General features: G+C 41.9%; 1 protein-coding gene across 1 annotated transcript in view; it reads right to left on the bottom strand.

Annotated features, from left to right (window-relative positions):
- Positions 1 to 536: 536 nt before the first annotated feature.
- LOC124252837 overlaps positions 537 to 19,422 on the bottom strand; it is a 68,244-nt gene continuing 49,358 nt past the window's right edge. The window contains exons 2-3 of the mRNA XM_046686512.1: positions 1,025 to 1,122; positions 537 to 766 (exon numbers count right to left, since the gene is read on the bottom strand). Of these exons, the coding sequence (XP_046542468.1) occupies positions 725 to 766; positions 1,025 to 1,122 (140 nt within the window). The 3' untranslated portion in view covers positions 537 to 724. The remainder of the gene's footprint in view (positions 767 to 1,024; positions 1,123 to 19,422) is intronic.

Raw genomic sequence — 19,422 nt, 5'->3', positions numbered from 1 at the left:
TTGTGAGTTGGATTGAGCGCCATTTTGTCCACAGTCAGTATCCCAGTTACGTCACGGCGTGTCGGCAGCGGGAGAGACTGCACCAGCCGGGATTCGAACCACAGACCAGAGGTTTCTGGCTCAACCCTGCACGTAGAATAGAGATACCTTATAGACGACGCACTGCTTAAGAAGGTGGCAGCGAGTGTCGTCGATCCATACAAACTACAGTAGTTGAAGTGTTGCTCCGACATGCCAAACATCAGGCTCGATTCCTTCTAAGGGTACGAAGTCAGTTTGCGATCATCTCCATTGTGAATATTGTTTTCAGCGGAAGTTAATCGTAATCAACCATCAAACAAATCTTCCTCCCTCACATATATCGGCACAATATATTCAAGGGTCAGTCCGCGTCATTTCAAGAAATACTAACATATCTAATCTATCCATGCACATACTATACGAGTCAGTCTCCAGATCATAATAACAGTTTCACTCAGAAAACCACTGATGTGTCAGAAGCTTTCAAGGAGTATAAAAATGACTTGTACACAAGGTCACAGCGACAGTTTTATTTGATAGCGATGCATGCGTCATTCGCAAGGAAGAGTTACTTCCCTTAGATTCCGTGCGTGTTTCTTGAATAGCTTCGATTTATGAACCTTGGGCATTCAACACAATTGGCTTGGATGACGTAAGTGGTTTTGATGTCCTAAGTGGTTTGGATGTCCTAAGTGGTTAACCTTTATGGTCTGCTAGTCTCGTTAGTTCTCGTCACTGTCCCTCCCTAAAACAGTAAAATATGACGGGAATCGCGATTTTTAATGAAGTGTGCTCGAAAATTAGTGAGTGAGTGAATATTTCTTAACTGCGCATCAGCAACTTTGCATCTGTTCGCGGTGAGGCTTGAAAACGAACCGGAAACCTATGTTCAATAATTCAAACATTTTAATTTATTTGCAATGTACAACATGGAATATCAAAACTACACTGCTGCCTGGGGTAGTATTTAGATAAGTGAATTAGCTATGTTGGTAGTACTCACGTCCATGTCGACACACGTGGTGTAGTTTGTCCACTCCTGGTGTGTGTGAGGGTCTCGGAACCAGGTGGCGTTGCTGGTGCAGAGTTTGTCGGCGTTAACTGCAACAAAAACACAGAAGCAAGTTAATAGGGACGCCTACCTGCATGTGCAGAATAAAGGCGACAATGCCCTTTCAACATTCATAAGAAATCTATGCTAAAAAACAGAGTCGATTGTACAATTCTGACTATATCACGAGTATTTATCTGTCTCAGCGGTATCACAGCTGTACGGTGTTGTTTGTAAACAAATCGAGTCTGGGCCAGACAATCCAGTGATATGATGACAGAGCATGTGTTCATGAATCGTTATGAGACGGTCATGACACCAGGTGTTCGCGCTTCCTCCTGGCCTGTGTAACAGTCAGCTTCTGTACCTTAGCTTTGGTAATGGCAGCTGTTTATGAGCCAAGCCGGGTAAATTGGCATTTTTGACCTTTACGACAAGCATGGGATAAAGAGGATTATTGTCTACCCGGGGTTTCAATACTGCAAATACTGACGTCATCGTAAGGTGAAGCACATCACGAAAGTATTGGTTCCACGCATAATATACTCTCCCAATATAGAAACGCATCATGAAAATAGCAATTTCATGTACCAATGAATTAAAACGTGATTCAATTTACAAAAGGATTTGCCCTGTTTATGAGTCCTATGGCGTTTATGTTTTGAAACATCACAACCAAACGCACCATCCGTAAAATACCCGTATTTAACAGCATCATTTTCAATTTCGGCGTGTAGTGTCACAGAATACACAATTCACATGCAATGCACGTGAAAGTTGGGGATCAGATAGTCTCAATGATGGGCATAAAAGGTTGATCGCTCTCTGTCGCTTATTCACTGTATTTGGAATATTGTTGACGAACGCGAAATGCCCTGTGCTTCGACAACAACATCGTCGACATCGAGTTCAATGGTGCACCAACGTTCAGGTCTGGAACCTACCGAATTGGCGTAGAATCTGGTTCAGTGATGAATCACGATTTCTACTGGAACGACGCGATGGAAGAATGCGGGTGTACAGACGCCGACGTGAACGTCTCGCCGTCGCTTGCGTTCCCCAGGTGGACAGATTCGGCCGGGACAGTGTTATGATGTGGGGGGAGATCACCTGCCGTAGGTGAAGTGATTTGGTGATGATCCAGGGCAACCTGACAGCTCAACGGTACTGTGACGAAATCCTACGCTCACACCTCCTTCCAATCATTGATCGCCAGAGGGAGTTGATTCAACAGGACAATGCCAGGCCCCACACAGCACGTCACACTAGAGACTTCCTCCAGAACCACAACATCAATGTGCTCCCCTGGCCCTCAAGATCACCGGACTTAAACCTGATCGAACTTCTGTGGGATGCCCTGGACAGACGGGTGCGACGCCGTAACCCTCAGCTCCAGACACTTCAGCAACTCGCACAGGCACTACAGGCAGAGTGGGCTGCGATTGGGCAACACGAGATTCTCAGACTTATTCGTTCGATGCCGAGGCGATGCCGAGCAGTTCTGGATGTCCACTGTGGTCACACGAGGTATTGACTTCAGCGCCACCACACGTCTTCATGTGACACTCAAACTGACTTTCCTCGGGTTGGTGCCAAAGACGGATAAGTCTGCATTCCCAGTGTGCAATTTCACTATATTTCATTGACTCATAAAGCCTACAAGATATTTCAAAATAAACATAAAAATACAGTTGAAATTCCTATATGCGTTTCTTTTTTGGGAGAGTATATATTATAATGCCTGAGCTTTGACAAAATACATTTTTAATACATAGATGTTTCAAACCGAGGTGTGAAAACTAACGTTAAGGCATGTCTGAACTGCCAACTTATCACGACTAAGGATTTTTTCAACACTTTCATGTTTGGCATCATAAAAGACTAGACAAAAGACGGTGTGATGAAAAGCTGATTTCAGTTGGCTGCGATGGCAGTAGGGTTCTAAGATCTAAATGTTACCTTCGACGAGCCCATCTGATGAAATACGAATGAGTACGTGTACGAATAATTGAGTGCATGAATAATTAAGTGAGTATATGAATAACTGAGACTGACTGACTGAGTTTGGCTTTACGCCGCTTTTAGCAATATTCCAGCAACATCACGGCGGGGGACACCAGAAATGGGCTTCACACATTGCACCCATGTGGGGATTCGAACCCGGGTCTTCGGCGTGACGAGCCAAAGCTTTAACCATTGAGAGTATGAATGAGTAAGTGTATACATTTATGAGTGTGTGAATGAGTGAGTGTAAGAATAAATGAGTGGATGTTTGAGTGAGTATGAACCTGTTAACATGAACGCATTTATGAACTGAGGGAGTGTATATATGAGTGAGTGAGTGAGTGAGTATGGTTTTATGCCGCTTTTAGCAAAAGCAAAAGCACTGTCTCCACTAGGCTAACTGTTTCTCGGAACTCTTTCAAGAAAGAACAAGGAAGGCGACAATGTGATACTGTATTTTCATACAATTCACTGTGAATTCTTTTTCGGAAAGCATTAAAACAACAAGATCAGTGCCCGAGTCTTCAATCGATAAGAGATAACAAGATTTAGTTAAGCAATACTTTAAACTTGAGGATGTTCTTGCAACACCTTCTCTCCATATCTCCATAACAAATTAACCACAACGCAACTCGGAGATCGTGTTGCTTGTGCTTACGACAAATGTCTTTGCACTGAAAAACTAAATAAAGCCGTCTATTTGGACAGATTCAAGCGTCTATTTAGACAGATGTAGATCCAACTGGTGTTAGATATACAAGCTACACTCCGGACTTGGTGGAATGGCCTCACTACTGGTATGAACACAGGCGGTAGAGGGGACGGTAGATACAGTGTGTTGGAGACAGAAACGTTGTTAGATTGGGTTACGTTAGTGTAACCCAGTTGTTACTAATTACTCTCACCGGTGTATTAGGCTGAAGTTACAGTTACGTGTTGAATAGTTAGTAAACCGGATATCTGACGCAAGACAATTTGCTCTAAGAAATTAGACATAATCAACAATTGCGTGAGAGAGAGATTGCTTCTGTGTAGTGAAGCCAGTATGACAATATACCCCAACATGGCCAGTATGACAATATACCCCAACATGGCCAGTATGACAATATACCCCAACATGGCCAAAAGGGGCGTCTGATAATTTCACGATTAACAGGACTTGTTGGTGATAAGTGTTGAGCCAGTTTCAGAAAGAATATAGTATTCTTTATATATGTTTGCATCAATAACTACGTTAGACGTATACTGATACTACAACGTTCATTTAGAAAAGCCCACAATGATTTGGAAGCTTGGTTTCAATACAATTGTGCAGATTTCTTGAAGTAATGAGATCTTGGCTCAAGGTAAGTTAATGTGATTTATATAGCGTGTGAAGTCCGACATAATGTTATCAGGGCAGTGACACGAACAAACGGCCCAGCCTCAGGTCCATCTCTGGCAGTTGAAGACTGATGCTAGGTTTCCGTGGAAACACCGGCTGAATTTAAAACAATAAGCATACTTTGTGTTCAATAACAGACTACTCACGCAATCAACTCGTCTCTCACACTCTACATGTAAACATCCTAATGTTAGAAAGGTGGCACAGATTCCCGGTATCAGCGTCAATCGGTATGCTAGATATCGCTACATCCGACATTCCCAGGAACTGATAGTCAGAGTACGTGTCCGTACGTGTCCATTACAATGCACGTCTCACTCAGGGAGTGTTTACTATCCTCAAACGTCAGCTTGTGACACATGGTAAATTAATTATTACAATCTCTGCATCTCGAAAGTGCCTGATGACAAATGACTGTTTGTGTCCCTCTCTGTCTTGTTTATCTTGAGTCTCCCACATGCCTTGAATAGCTCTTTAAGTGATGTACATAATATATTGTTTCCAATTTCATAGTATTGAATATGTACACTTTCATTCCTGTTTCTTGTACGTACTATTGATAGATACCTGTATAGACCGGATACTTCAACACGCTATTGCTTGATACCTGTATAGACAACATATTGAATACGATGTAACTAGATATGAGTACGTACAAGATACTTGAAGACACTATTGGTAGAAACTTGTGCATACAATATGCTTCATGCAAGATGCTTCATACAAGATGCTTCATACAAGATGCTTCACACACGATGCTTCACACAAGATGCTTCATGCAAGATGCTTCATACAAGATGCTTCATACAAGATGCTTCATGCAAGATGCTTCATGCAAGATGCTTCATACAAGATGCTTCATACAAGATGCTTCACACAAGATGCTTCACACAAGATGCTTCACACAAGATGCTTCACACACGACGATGCTTCACACAAGATGCTTCATATGCTTCACACACGATGCTTCACACAAGATGCTTCATACAAGATGCTTCATACAAGATGTTTCACGATGCTTCTACTTTCACACACGATGCTTCTACAATAGACAAGATGCTTCATACAAGATGCTTCATACACGATGCTTCACACAAGATGCTTCATGCAAGATGCTTCATACAAGATGCTTCATACAAGATGCTTCACACAAGATGCTTCACACACGATGCTTCACACAAGATGCTTCATACAAGATGCTTCACACACGATGCTTCACACACGATGCTTCACACAAGATGCTTCATACAAGATGCTTCATACAAGATGCTTCACACACGATGCTTCATACAAGATGCTTCATACAAGATGCTTCACACACGATGCTTCATACAAGATGCTTCATACAAGATGCTTCACACACGATGCTTCATACAAGATGCTTCATGCAAGATGCTTCACACAAGATGCTTCATACAAGATGCTTCATACAAGATGCTTCATACAAGATGCTTCATACAAGATGCTTCATACAAGATGCTTCATACAAGATGCTTCACACAAGATGCTTCATGCTTCATACACGATGCTTCACACAAGATGCTTCATACAAGATGCTTCATACAAGATGCTTCATACAAGATGCTTCACACACGATGCTTCACACACGATGCTTCACACAAGATGCTTCATACGAAGAAGCTTCATACAAGATGCTTCACAACAGGGCTTGTATTGCTGAAAATAATACGTCCTGGGGCCTACATTAATTCGTTCACTGATATCCATATTCATATAAAGAAGGATGTATGTGGATATCAGTGAACGAATGTAGGACCCAGGATGTATTATTTTCAGCAATACAAGCCTCTGTGAGTTAGACATCCTCGCAAGACAGAAAACAATATGACCAAGTGCTTACTAATTACATGTACTTGCCCCAACATAGAGTACATATACATATGAGATGTCACGCAGTTGAACAAGCTACAACTTGATGCTTGTACACACCAGTGTCGACTGTAAGTGAAACATACCCAGTACTATTGACCTTGTCTGATAATACTACCAACACGCATCAGCTGCTGCTGTGGTCGGGTACGTTCGCCTGAGCAACCCCCCCCCCCCCTCCCCATCTGTGATATGACAAGAGTATTACTGACTTGGCAATACCCACTCTTACATAATGATATCAACTTTGTTACTAGTTTAGTTAAACCTCTCAATGGTCTGTCTTTTTCACAGTTATTTCCGTGCACATAAAAGAAATTCTTCAAATTCCATTTGAAGTCAGGATTATGCCGCTGTTACATTGCATTAAGTTTTCATCGGTAAACATTTTGGAAATAGCAAGCAATTAAAAGGCCGACGACATGTATAATCCTGGAAGTATCTGAGGTGATATGCTTCACTCCTGTGTTGTTGACGGCACTGGGCGGTGATGCCAGTTGACTACCCTGTACATGCTGATAAGTGATGCAGACATCTCCAAGTGCAGGTAGGCAACAGGTAGGCAAAAACTAAAGGTCAAAGCGACCCGCATATATTAGTAAATTGCAATGTTAAAAGAATCAAGGAAGAATGTTTTTCGACGTCTGGAGTTGAATATAGCACCTGCAATATCTGACAGCGATTGCGATAGAACAACTCACACAGTCTCGAATGTTGATCATTTCCAATGATGAAACAAAACCTTGTTATCTATGTATACATTGTCATTTCAAAATGAAGTAATACAAATACACAGTATCTAGAAAAAAAAGAAAGATGTATCGTTTGTTATCATGTTGGTGATGTCTAACATGCCGCTACTTATAAAATGGCCACATTTCATAAACAATTGTAAAACATGAACAAGTTCCGAATAACGGTAGTCAGTGTACGCATTATCAGTAGTCTTGGTAAAAAGATAACTTAAAAAGATGCTAAGCAAACGGAGATAAATAAGGCGGGTGCTATATTTGATAAAACCTCCCAGATTTGAACATTTAGAACAAACATCTACGTATTACGTTTCAAACAGTTAACGACAGGTGCGATTTTTATTTTTTGGCGCAGCTGCCAATAAGCTACAGGTCCAGGGCTCCCACAGTGGGTTGACATGTCACCATCCTGGTCAACGATTGAGCTAGAAGTGTAGGACAGATAGGTTGACGTCTCCGGCACTGCACCCACATCCCACCGGGTACCCGTTCACTACTTGGTTGTCGCTTCTGTAGGGACTGCAACAGCTGCAGGTAGTCGGGAATCCAAGCTTCAGGTTCCTCCCTATTGGATGGTTGTGCATAAGCTGAACCCTCTCTACTACGTCAACAATTCGCTCGTTATTAGCTTGTTCATATTGTTATGCGGAATTGTATTTTCTAAGGTTGAAACACAATATGACTGCAATGGGAGAAAGATCCTGTTGAGATATCTTCAAGATGCAGTTCGGATCAATGTTGGTGTATATTTAATGGATATAGAACAGAATAACAGAGGATAGGTGCGCGGGCTGACAATGTCCGGGTTAAAAGGGTTTCATTGAAAAGTAACATACAGGATTAACGACACAAACATTATCGAGGGCAAAATGCCCCCTTGTCAAGCACCGTTAATGCCGATAGCTTACCACGTGTCAAGAATGGTTCTAGTGGTGTCTTGGTCCTGTTGTCAAGACGGTGTATTACAAGTAATAATAAACAGCACATAGCCGCCTGTGCTGAGAGGCACTTGTGATGGCTGTACTGCTGTATAGGGCAGCTGTGGACTGGACTGGCGCAAAGTCCCTACTTCCCGGTGTTAAAAACACAGAAGAAAATATGCTGTCTGGTCCAGACAATCCAGTGATCAACAACATGAGGCTACGATGACGTGTGTCAACAAGCCTGACCACCTGATCCCGTTAGTCGACTCTTATGACAAATATGGACCAATGCTAACCCGGATATTCAAGGGTTCAAATCAGTATGGACGCTTACTATCCAACTATATTGCAGGGCGACCAAATGATCGATTACGAGGTCACAACTAGCTTGCGACGGAAATATACGGCTGATACTTTCAGCATGCATTTCATATACTGATCAGCCTGCTAGAAGTCGCTAATGCTTCGTCAGATGTCTTGGAAATCTGTAGCTTAATGACTAAAGACGAATATGTGATCTTGCTTGATGACTAAAGACGCATATGTGATCTTGCTTGATGACTAAATGCGAATATGTGATCTTGCTTGATGACTAAAGACGCATATATGATCTTGCTTGATGACTAAATGCGAATATGTGATCTTGCTTGATGACTAATGACGCATATGTGATCTTGCTTGATGACTAATGACGCATATGTGAATTTGCTTGATGGCTAAATGCGAATATGTGATCTTGCTTGATGACTAAATACGAATATGTGATCTTGCTTGATGACTAATGACGCATATGTGAATTTGCTTGATGGCTAAAGACGAATATGTGATCTTGCTTGATGACTAAATACGAATATGTGATCTTGCTTGATGACTAATGACGCATATGTGAATTTGCTTGATGACTAATGACGCATATGTGAATTTGCTTGATGACTAAAGACGAATATGTGATCTTGCTTGATGACTAATGACGCAGTCTGCGGAGTTACATTTTGCAAGAAGAAGTTGCGGCATATATGCGATGTGAAGCAGCTTTGTCTTCTATTCCATCTTGTAACTTTATGCCCTAGCATATATTGGATGTCAGAAACAGTCTAACCATATCTGTGATCTTTTATCTTGCTACAGCATACATGAGAGCGTGACAGTAACGCACACAGCGTAGAATCGTAGATAGTGTTATTGGATGTCATACCTGTTTACCAGCTAATCTCACCATCGCACTGGGGTCAATGAAGATGGATCGACCATGATAAGGCTGACGTCGTGGACGGCCTACTGCATCAGTACAACGCGGTACAACTCAGTCAGATCATGGACCATTACAATCTTCATGTTTCATATGATATATTGACAGGAAACATTCAAAGGAAAAAGATTGAGGACGCTTGGAACAAAAACATATCCTCCATTAAGCAATTCCGTGACATGTAAATGCTTTAAATCGCATTTAAATGTAGTGTAACTGATTTCAGCTCACCAATGCCAATGTAAAATGCACTATGGAGCAACAGTGAATGGAACTCTCCTGCCGCACAATCCTTGCCTGATCCAAACCAGTTAATGCTTGTTTCCAGTCTGAAGAAATTTATGGAGTGGCAGTTAACATCAGTGTCATATATAGCAAGAGTGGTACCGTCGCTCGACCCAGTGAAAGTAAACCGAAATCATCAGAAGAGTGGTGAAATCCGAACGCGTGTAATTCTTAATCTGTTTGCAATGAACACACACATGTCCTTCCCGATACGCTGTAGCTTATGTCTTGGCCAGGAAGAACAGACTCGCTGAATGACGATATCCAGATATCAACAAGGGAAGTAACTCAGTGTCTTGGTACTTTATATTAATGTATGAGAATCTGCTCTTAGCGGACTGTACACGGGTGTTGAAATATATTGGACTATTAAACGGTTTCTAAAGAAAGCATCTAATTTATGATGATGTTTGTTTGCTGTTTAACACCAAACTCAGCAATATTCTAAATACAATACGACCGACTGTTTATAGTGTATCCAGTGATTAACATCGTCAACATCCATCTATGCAAATAGGGTGCTATCTCAACGAGGCTGACAACCCGATTTCGTTAGCATTGTGTGTGCTAAAGACCGATTCTTATAAAACATAATTATGGATCTTTTAAAATCTCAGTTTCATCGGCTATGTCCCCATACAGAGACGTTAGAAATGCTACAAGTTTGCTGTTATATAATAATTACATATACTGTATATTTGATACTGTACCGGTTTGTTGGTGGAATACGATATTCAGCCCAGAGCAAAACTATCTATTGGACAATCTATCAATTGTTTGTTGCGCTACTAACGTCGATTGGTTAGATACGCACAGGGAATGGAACCAGGAGTCTTCAGCTCTAGATCTCCATCAGGCAGTCAGTATACGCCACCACTTTGCCCGTATTTGCTTTTAAAATACTTAAAAGGCGATGTAATTTTTTAATCAAAATAGTAGAATCAAAGTTTTTTTCGCTGAAATATGATGTGTAAAGAACAAGTATAGAACCGGGGAAATTAAGAAGAGGGCTGTCGGATATTACTCTTTGTCGCGGACAATCGGCCACCAAAGTACCACCTTCTGTTTGACAATCTCCGGAGATAACACAGACTTAATACATTCGCCTGCCTAACCCGTCATACAATACTTCTTTTTGTGATTTGTGCAAATCCAGCACTAAGTGGCTGTCGAAACAGCAAAGACCCACTTCCGGGAGCGTTTGTTGACATCAGTCAGAACCCGGATGTCAGTGGCTCACACACGATGGGGTGGAAATGAGGCTTCACTCGTCTTTCAATCAACACCAAGTGTTGCTGGTAATCTCAGAGAGCGGCTACTTGTGGTTGGTAGGCGAGGGGTATTGTACACTTCCTGAGCAACACAACGGACACGAATCAACCGCGAATCAAACCCTGTGTCGATATTTATAATAATAACAAAATAACATAGTTTCTTTAGTTTAGGGGAATTAAAACCCGATCCCATCTGTCTTTTGAACTAAATCTTATGATTTCTAGCCAGAGTTCGAATTTTAGCAAATTCATCAACCTAACCTTTCAATTTTGAATTGAAATCCTAGCAACATATGCATGCGATTAATCTTCAGAAATCAATACCCTGATTGATAAACCGGCCGAGGGTCAAAACAATTCAAAGTTGGGATGAAAGTGAAGAAGGTTTGCATTGGGTCCATCAACAGGAGCAAGGTTAGGTTCAACAAGTTAATCACGAGCCAGATACCATTGAAGGTGTTTACACACAGATTTATAAAGTGTTATATTTCATCCTTCAGACCAGCACAGTGTCAATGCAGCCACCGTTACGACCAGTGAAGCCCAGACTGTGTGATGTACGATGCATACACATGCCCCATGATGTCTTCTTACTGGCATCTCATCCTGATGATCCTTGCTATGGTCATCGTTCCAGATCGCCTGTCGCATTCTGATATTGCTAAATCCGATGATAAAGAGTGTTGTCGCTGCCATTGCCTTGGCTTGCCAACAGAATAAATATGAAGGTAGCTATCTCTCCTCGTCAATTTAGGACCCTACTGACAGCTATCTTTAAGGGGCACATGTAAATCTGGGAGAAGCAGCAGGATGACGGACGGTCATATAACAGGTTTAAGGTGATATAACAGGTTTAAGGTGATATAACAGGTTTAAGGTGATATAACAGGTTTAAGATGATATGACAAGGTTAAGATGATATAACAGGTTTAAGATGATGTAACAGGTTTAAGGTGGTATAACAAGGATAAGATGATATAACAGGTTTAAGATGATATAACAGGTTTAAGGTGATATAACATGTTTAAGATTATATAACATGTTTAAGATGATATAAGAGGTTTGAGGTGATATAACAGGTTTATGATGATATAACATGTTTAAGATGATATAAGAGGTTTAACATCATATAACAAGGTTAAGATGATATAACAGGTTTAAGGTGATATAACAGAAAAATAGCTAATGGTTGGATAGACTTGCCGACGTATGCATTGTTCACTTACAAGCACAAATACAGGAAGAGTTGGAATGACAAAGTGTCTGACGAGAATATTGGAATGACCACTGGTTGACGTCGACATGTGTCTAGTCTACCTATCGACCACTGGTGGACGTCGACATGTGTCTAGTCTACCTATAGACCACTGGTGGACGTCGACATGTGTCTAGTCTACCTATCGACCACTGGTGGACGTCGACATGTGTCTAGTCTACCTATAGACCACTATAGACCACTGGTGGACGTCGACATGTGTCTAGTCTACCTATAGACCACTGGTGGACGTCGACATGTGTCTAGTCTACCTATAGACCACTGGTGGACGTCGACATGTGTCTAGTCTACCTATCGACCACTGGTTGACGTCGACATGTGTCTAGTCTACCTATAGACCACTGGTGGACGTCGACATGTGTCTAGTCTACCTATAGACCACTGGTGGACGTCGACATGTGTCTAGTCTACCTATAGACCACTGGTGGACGTCGACATATGTCTAGTCTACCTATAGACCACTGGTGGATGTCGACATGTGTCTAGTCTACCTATATAGACCACTGGTGGACGTCGACATGTGTCTAGTCTACCTATAGACCACTGGTGGACGTCGACATGTGTCTAGTCTACCTATAGACCACTGGTGGACGTCGACATGTGCCTAGTCTACCTATCGACCACTGGTGGACGTCGACATGTGTCTAGTCTACCTATCGACCACTGGTGGACGTCGACATGTGTCTAGTCTACCTATCGACCACTGGTGGACGTCGACATGTGTCTAGTCTACCTATAGACCACTGGTGGACGTCGACATGTGTCTAGTCTACCTATCGACCACTGGTGGACGTCGACATGTGTCTAGTCTACCTATAGACCACTGGTTGACGTCGACATGTGTCTAGTCTACCTATAGACCACTGGTGGACGTCGACATGTGTCTAGTCTACCTATAGACCACTGGTTGACGTCGACATGTGTCTAGTCTACCTATAGACCACTGGTGGACGTCGACATGTGTCTAGTCTACCTATAGACCACTGGTGGACGTCGACATGTGTCTAGTCTACCTATCGACCACTGGTGGACGTCGACATGTGTCTAGTCTACCTATAGACCACTGGTTGGACGTCGACATGTGTCTAGTCTACCTATAGACCACTGGTGGACGTCGACATGTGTCTAGTCTACCTATAGACCACTGGTGGACGTCGACATGTGTCTAGTCTACCTATAGACCACTGGTGGACGTCGACATGTGTCTAGTCTACCTATAGACCACTGGTGGACGTCGACATGTGTCTAGTCTACCTATCTACCTATAGACCACTGGTGGACGTCGACATGTGTCTGGTCGACATGTGCCTACCCTATAGACCACTGGTGGACGTCGACATGTGTCTAGTCTACCTATAGACCACTGGTGGACGTCGACATGTGTCTAGTCTACCTATAGACCACTGGTGGACGTCGACATGTGTCTAGTCTACCTATCGACCACTGGTGGACGTCGACATGTGTCTAGTCTACCTATAGACCACTGGTGGACGTCGACATGTGTCTAGTCTACCTATCGACCACTGGTGGACGTCGACATGTGTCTAGTCTACCTATAGACCACTGGTGGACGTCGACATGTGTCTAGTCTACCTATCGACCACTGGTCTGTCTTACACGACATTGACAGTTTGGTGTACTGCCGCCTGATGAATAATGATGTTATATCACGGCTTGTCTGCTATATATGGGAGGAAGCCCCGAAGTGATGCACGTTTTAGACATTTACTATTGTTGGTGATAATACATGATCAAAGGTATGGTGTTTTATTTCTTTCAGTAGACGAAGGGCAATGGCACACGTAAAGTCTCCCTAGTTTTCCCGGATAGCAGAATACCAGTTATTCCATCCCTATGCCGTGTCCTACCAAAACATGTTACGTTTTGTTTCCTGGCACTTAAGGCAAAACGCAGAGATGGTCGGGTCGGAGTTTGTGTGCCCGAGTGCTCAAGTGGGATATCCATTTTAAACTGAGCATTGCATCACAGTGGGCTAGCACTATAGGCCCTGAATATATGGACCACCAAACACACGCACGCACGCATGTCCCCAGCGCCCACAAAAGAAAAACAACAACAATAAGAAAAAAAAACAAAACAAAAAAAATAAAAAACACCCAAAACTAAAAAGGTAACAAATACAACAACAAACAACACACACGCACGCACGCACACACACACACACACTAAAACCAAAACCAAAACAAAACAAAACAACAACAAAAGAACAAATAAAAACACACACACACAAAATAAAAATAAAAAAGAAGCAAAACACACGCGCGCACATACAGACAGACATAGATATGCATGCACGAAACAGATTCGGTAAAATGATCGTGAAAGCGGCGTTCAAGCCCACGTCACCTATGTAGCACGCCGGTAATGCAGGATTCGAAGCAGGATCCTGGAAGGTAAATGAAACAAGACTGCACCTGGGTGTCGATCCATACTTGGCCCTGCAAGCCACTGTGGCTGCAACATTAGCTACCGACAATGAACACCATGCACGAGAAAAGCTGGATGTTGAAGGTTACACAAAATAACCTCCAATTGGCATTTCGATAAAAGACAAATAAGTATTGCAGGAGCATAATAGATCTGGATATTAGCATTTATTACTTTCTAAGAGTCGGATACCGGACACGGATTGTCAGCAGGCGAAATGTTCAGCTATTAAATCTTGGACTCAAGGCTTTCAATTCTCCTTTTACAGTTTATCATAAAAATCTTGCATGATGAAAAAGAACCGAATGTAAGAAGATTCCACACAGAGCTGCACAACAACATGTGGGTAATGACGTCACTACTAGCGTTCGATCACCCCGGAACACATTACATCGCTATCCGTCTGAATCCATGACACAAATCTACCAAAAATACCATAATTCAATGAATGAGTTTCATGAGGTATTTAATCCCTTCCCTTGTAAATATACAAAAAAACACCAACATCAATCAGCTCACAGGCTAATTGGATTAAACTAGTAATGGCGTTCTTTAAAGAATGGCATCTGGGAAAGATCTGAACACGGCCTCTGCGGTAGAAATGTTTGATGGCTGCAGCTCCTTTGATTATCATACATTGATAACCTTTTAGCTTTCAAATCATCCGACCAATGTAGTCATTTGTCTGGGGCTTATAAATATTTATGAACTATGTCAAAGAAGAATTTGATAATAACGAGCTAATAACGCTCTAATAGACATTTCCGGAGAGCGACCTAAAGGTCGTCGTTATTAGGAAGGGAGTGTACGTCGCGGGTCATAAGGTCATGGGGCGTACGTAAAGGGTACACACAGATAGGTTAGCGAAAGAAGATTTCTGACATCAATAGAATATCTGAAGATAATCTTTCCGAGAGATCAAGACACCTGCGATCACCTCCCATCAGGGGCAAGTAAAGGCACAATACCCTTGTAAGATTTCCATCAACATGTACAGATTCACAGAACATAAAAAAATGCTCATAACAAGTTAGTAACCCTTTATGGTTAAAACACCCGTAACGTTTCCAAAAGCTATAGTATACAGGACGTAAATAAACTTAACTACCAAAGATATCTAGAATAAGATAATGCATATTGTCTATTCAGTGAACATGTATACACATAAAAGTAAGTGTCGCAACACCTATGATTTTTAACCCACATAATAGCCATTCATATTCATATTATTATTATGTTTGTATGATTAGCTTGTCCCTTCTGGCGCACCATACTTTGATTCGAGATATACACATGCTGCAATCAAAGTCGAGGATCACATGCAATACGTATAATCGTCAATAAACACTATCAAGCCCCATTGAACTGTTCTTACAGCTCAATTACTTGGACAATCAATTTGTTTTCCTCGTGTCCACCTCAAATGACAACTGCTCAACGATGGCACATTATTGGTATGCAGGATGCTGACATGTCATTGAGGGCAATTGCAAGAGATATTGGCCCATCAATTATCAACTGACTGGTCAGGGCACATTTGCAAACTAATGACGTTAAGGCTGGTGAGTGTTCAGGTCGACCATGAGTGACACTTCATATCGAGGATACAGCCCGTTTTAGAATCACAAGACTTCATTCATTCATGTCAAGTGGTTTAAAAACAGTGGCTTCCATATCGTCGTTTGTCCAGCAGAAAGGTCTGAAATCGCCCCAAATCGACCGGGAACAGAGACGTCCACCGATTTCTCCAGGGCACAAAGCTGCACAACCAGCTTGTGTCAATCTCAAGACGTCAGGGGAAGGGGTCACCAGTCGGACAAAAGTTTCTTTCGTTCATGACAGGTGGCAGAGCTCGTATTTGGCGCGACAGAAACACTGCATATGGACAACGGAATATCTTGGAGCAAGTACAGATTGAAGGGAGGTCGTTGATGGTTTGGAGTCGCCACTTACATGACTTAAACTTGCGACGAAATCTGGTACATCATTGACATCCAAGACGGGTTGTTGTACCACATTTAGATGACCATCCTCTCAATACATGACCAATTTTCAAGGACGAAAATGCTAGGCCAGTTCGTTCACTTACCGTTGGTGATTTCTCACGTGAAGAGGCGGAAATAAACTCTGTCATGGCCTACAATCAGTCCGGATCTCAATCAGCATGTTTGGGACCATAATAGGTAGACTACGCCAGAGGGACCCTCCAGTACAATATGTTGATGCATCGGAACATGTCCTCCATCAAGAATAGAACACAATACCTCAACATCAAACTGAACGTCTGATACGGTCATTGACGAGAGTCAGGGATGCTATTGCAGTTGGCGGGTCACACCTATTGATACAGCTATTGATACCTATTGATACAGCTATTGATACCTATTGCACAGCTATTGATACCCATGTGGTTTCTTGAGGATTGTATGCCAGAATCTTACAAATGCCAGCACGTTAATTTTATCGGTACTACAAAATGTGTATATTATTTTGTCATGCTTGCTTTTATGAATAAACTTCAGTTTTCGTTCTTCTTGCGTTTAAAGATCTGACATTTAGGTAATCGTTGTACCTCAATGTATCCAGGAAGTTAAACTGAGGTTTGGATAAGTTCCTTTTGTATGATTAATGGTAACATATTGAAAATAGTACAAATATAATTCGGGGTGCTTCTTGCCAGGTGTATACGATATTCATTTAAGCAAACAGGCGACGCGGGTTGACAGGTTGTCCACGGCCCTGTCGCCGGTTTCCTCACATCTTCAGTTCAGTCCGAGAAACTTTTAATTCCGGAGAACTTCCTTTATCTTCTGAAGACATTCCTGTTCAGACCGAAGAACTTTCTGCTCAGTCCGATTCTTTTTCGTTCAGACCGAAAAACTTACTGCCTTGTCCCAAGTTTCTAGCAATTCCGAGAACATTTTCTTCAGTTGGAAGAACTTCAGACGGGAGAAATTTCGGCTCAATCCTGACAGCTATCTGTTTCTGAACTTCCTGTTGAGACTGAAGAACTGTTTTCAGAGTGGTTTCAGACTGTGTTTTTATTGAAAAATATCACCCTGTTTATTGCATACGTTTGCTGCTGCTCAAAGCCTCAAAACCACGGCTCAGGTATCTTCGTAACAACCTCCCACCCAGATTCACAAGTATAATACTCATATATGAGTTGACTTCTCACCTTTGTCCATTTTGCATGTCAATAAAATGGCAGATTACTTTCAAACTCAAATTCAGTCACTGTGAAATGGACATCAGACATCAGTCTGCTGTTTCAAAGACAGCCATCTACACCGACTCCCAAAGCACAACGTCATTTTGGCCTAGCCGTAGCATCAGTATGTTCATTTATTGAATTTTAACAGCTGCAAATTCATATAACTGTTGATGGAGAGAGACGTTCCCGACACATTTCCTCAAATCTCACATAATGTCGGAACCCCGATCCTAACATGGCGAAAATGAAAGCAATTACGTGGATGAATGACATCTTTGCGCAGAATTTCTCCCCGAGTATTCCGGATTCCGGAAACACTGCTAGATGACAATGTTGGGTAAGTGTAGTTAGACTTGCATCTGAATGATTTGTCTTCTTCTCAGACACCTATGCTGTAATTCACATAATCTGCACCGACACATGTCAATAAATATGGGTTTGAGCAGAGCCAGATTCGCACAATGGATACCGTAATTGACATGCGTTCAAGTAAACGCTGCATTGAGGACAATTCCAGAGAGAAGTTATAAGGGAGATAATCAATGTTTTGTCTGCTTGGAAACGGAAGTGAACAGTCTCTAACTCGAACGGAAGATAGGAATTTCTTTTCTTTTTTAATCCTACATTCAAAGGCCTATGGCCTCACATTGATATCTGCCGTTACCCTGTATTTGCGTTACAATAGCTCAAGCGCTATTATATCGAGGGAGAGAGAGAGAGAGAGAGAGAGAGAGAGAGAGAGAGAGAGAGAGAGAGAGAGGGTATGGCTGTGTTTGTAATGTGTATGTATGCATATCTGTGTGTATGTGTGTTGTGTTAGAGGATGTATATGTGTGTGTATGCCTGTATGTGGTGTATATGTGTGTATGTATATTGAGTATATGTGTGGTGTGTGTGGTGTATATGTGTGTATGTATGAGTATGTGTGTGTGTGACAGTGTATGTGGTGTGTGTGTGTGGTTTATATTTGTGTCTGTATGAGCATATATGTCTGTGAGTGTGTGTGTGGTGTATATGTGTGTCTGTATGAGTATATGTGTCTGTGAGTTTGTGTGTGGTGTATATGTGTGTCTGTATGAGTATACGTGTCTGTGAGTTTGTGTGGCGTGTATGTGTAGTATATATGTGTCTGTATGAGTATATATGTTTGTGAGTGTGTGTGGGGTGTATATATGTGTCTGTATGAGTATATGTGTCTGTGAGTGTGTGTGTGGTGTATATGTGTGTCTGTATGAGTATATGTGTCTGTGAGTGTGTGTGTGGTGTAAATATGTGTCTGTATGAGTATATGTGTCTGTGAGTTTGTGTGGCGTGTGTGTGTGTGTGGTGTTTATGTGTGTATGCCTTTGTGTGATGTATATGTGTGTATGAGTATATGTTCCTGTGTATTACACAGTATGTGTGTTCTAGATAAATGGAAACGAGTTAGCAAGGTTTAGTAGGTACTTCAAGTGTAGGTACTTCAGTGTTCTCAGTTGTCCTGATCAATCTTGCAATGGAATATTCCCAGACTATATTGACACAGCATAATGTTTCAAAGAATCATCAACAGCTCTAGGATCATTCTCGAAATAACGTCTGCGCATCCTGGACTCCCTAATCTCCACACAGCGTTTCCTGCTTTCAGACAGCGTATGAATATCATGCATAT

This window comes from Haliotis rubra, unplaced genomic scaffold (assembly GCF_003918875.1).
Source record: "Haliotis rubra isolate DU_JTF1 unplaced genomic scaffold, ASM391887v1 Scf526, whole genome shotgun sequence".
Classification (NCBI taxonomy): domain Eukaryota; kingdom Metazoa; phylum Mollusca; class Gastropoda; order Lepetellida; family Haliotidae; genus Haliotis; species Haliotis rubra.
The sequence above is the reverse complement of the archived record's forward strand: the minus strand, read 5'-3'. Positions and strand labels throughout refer to the sequence as shown.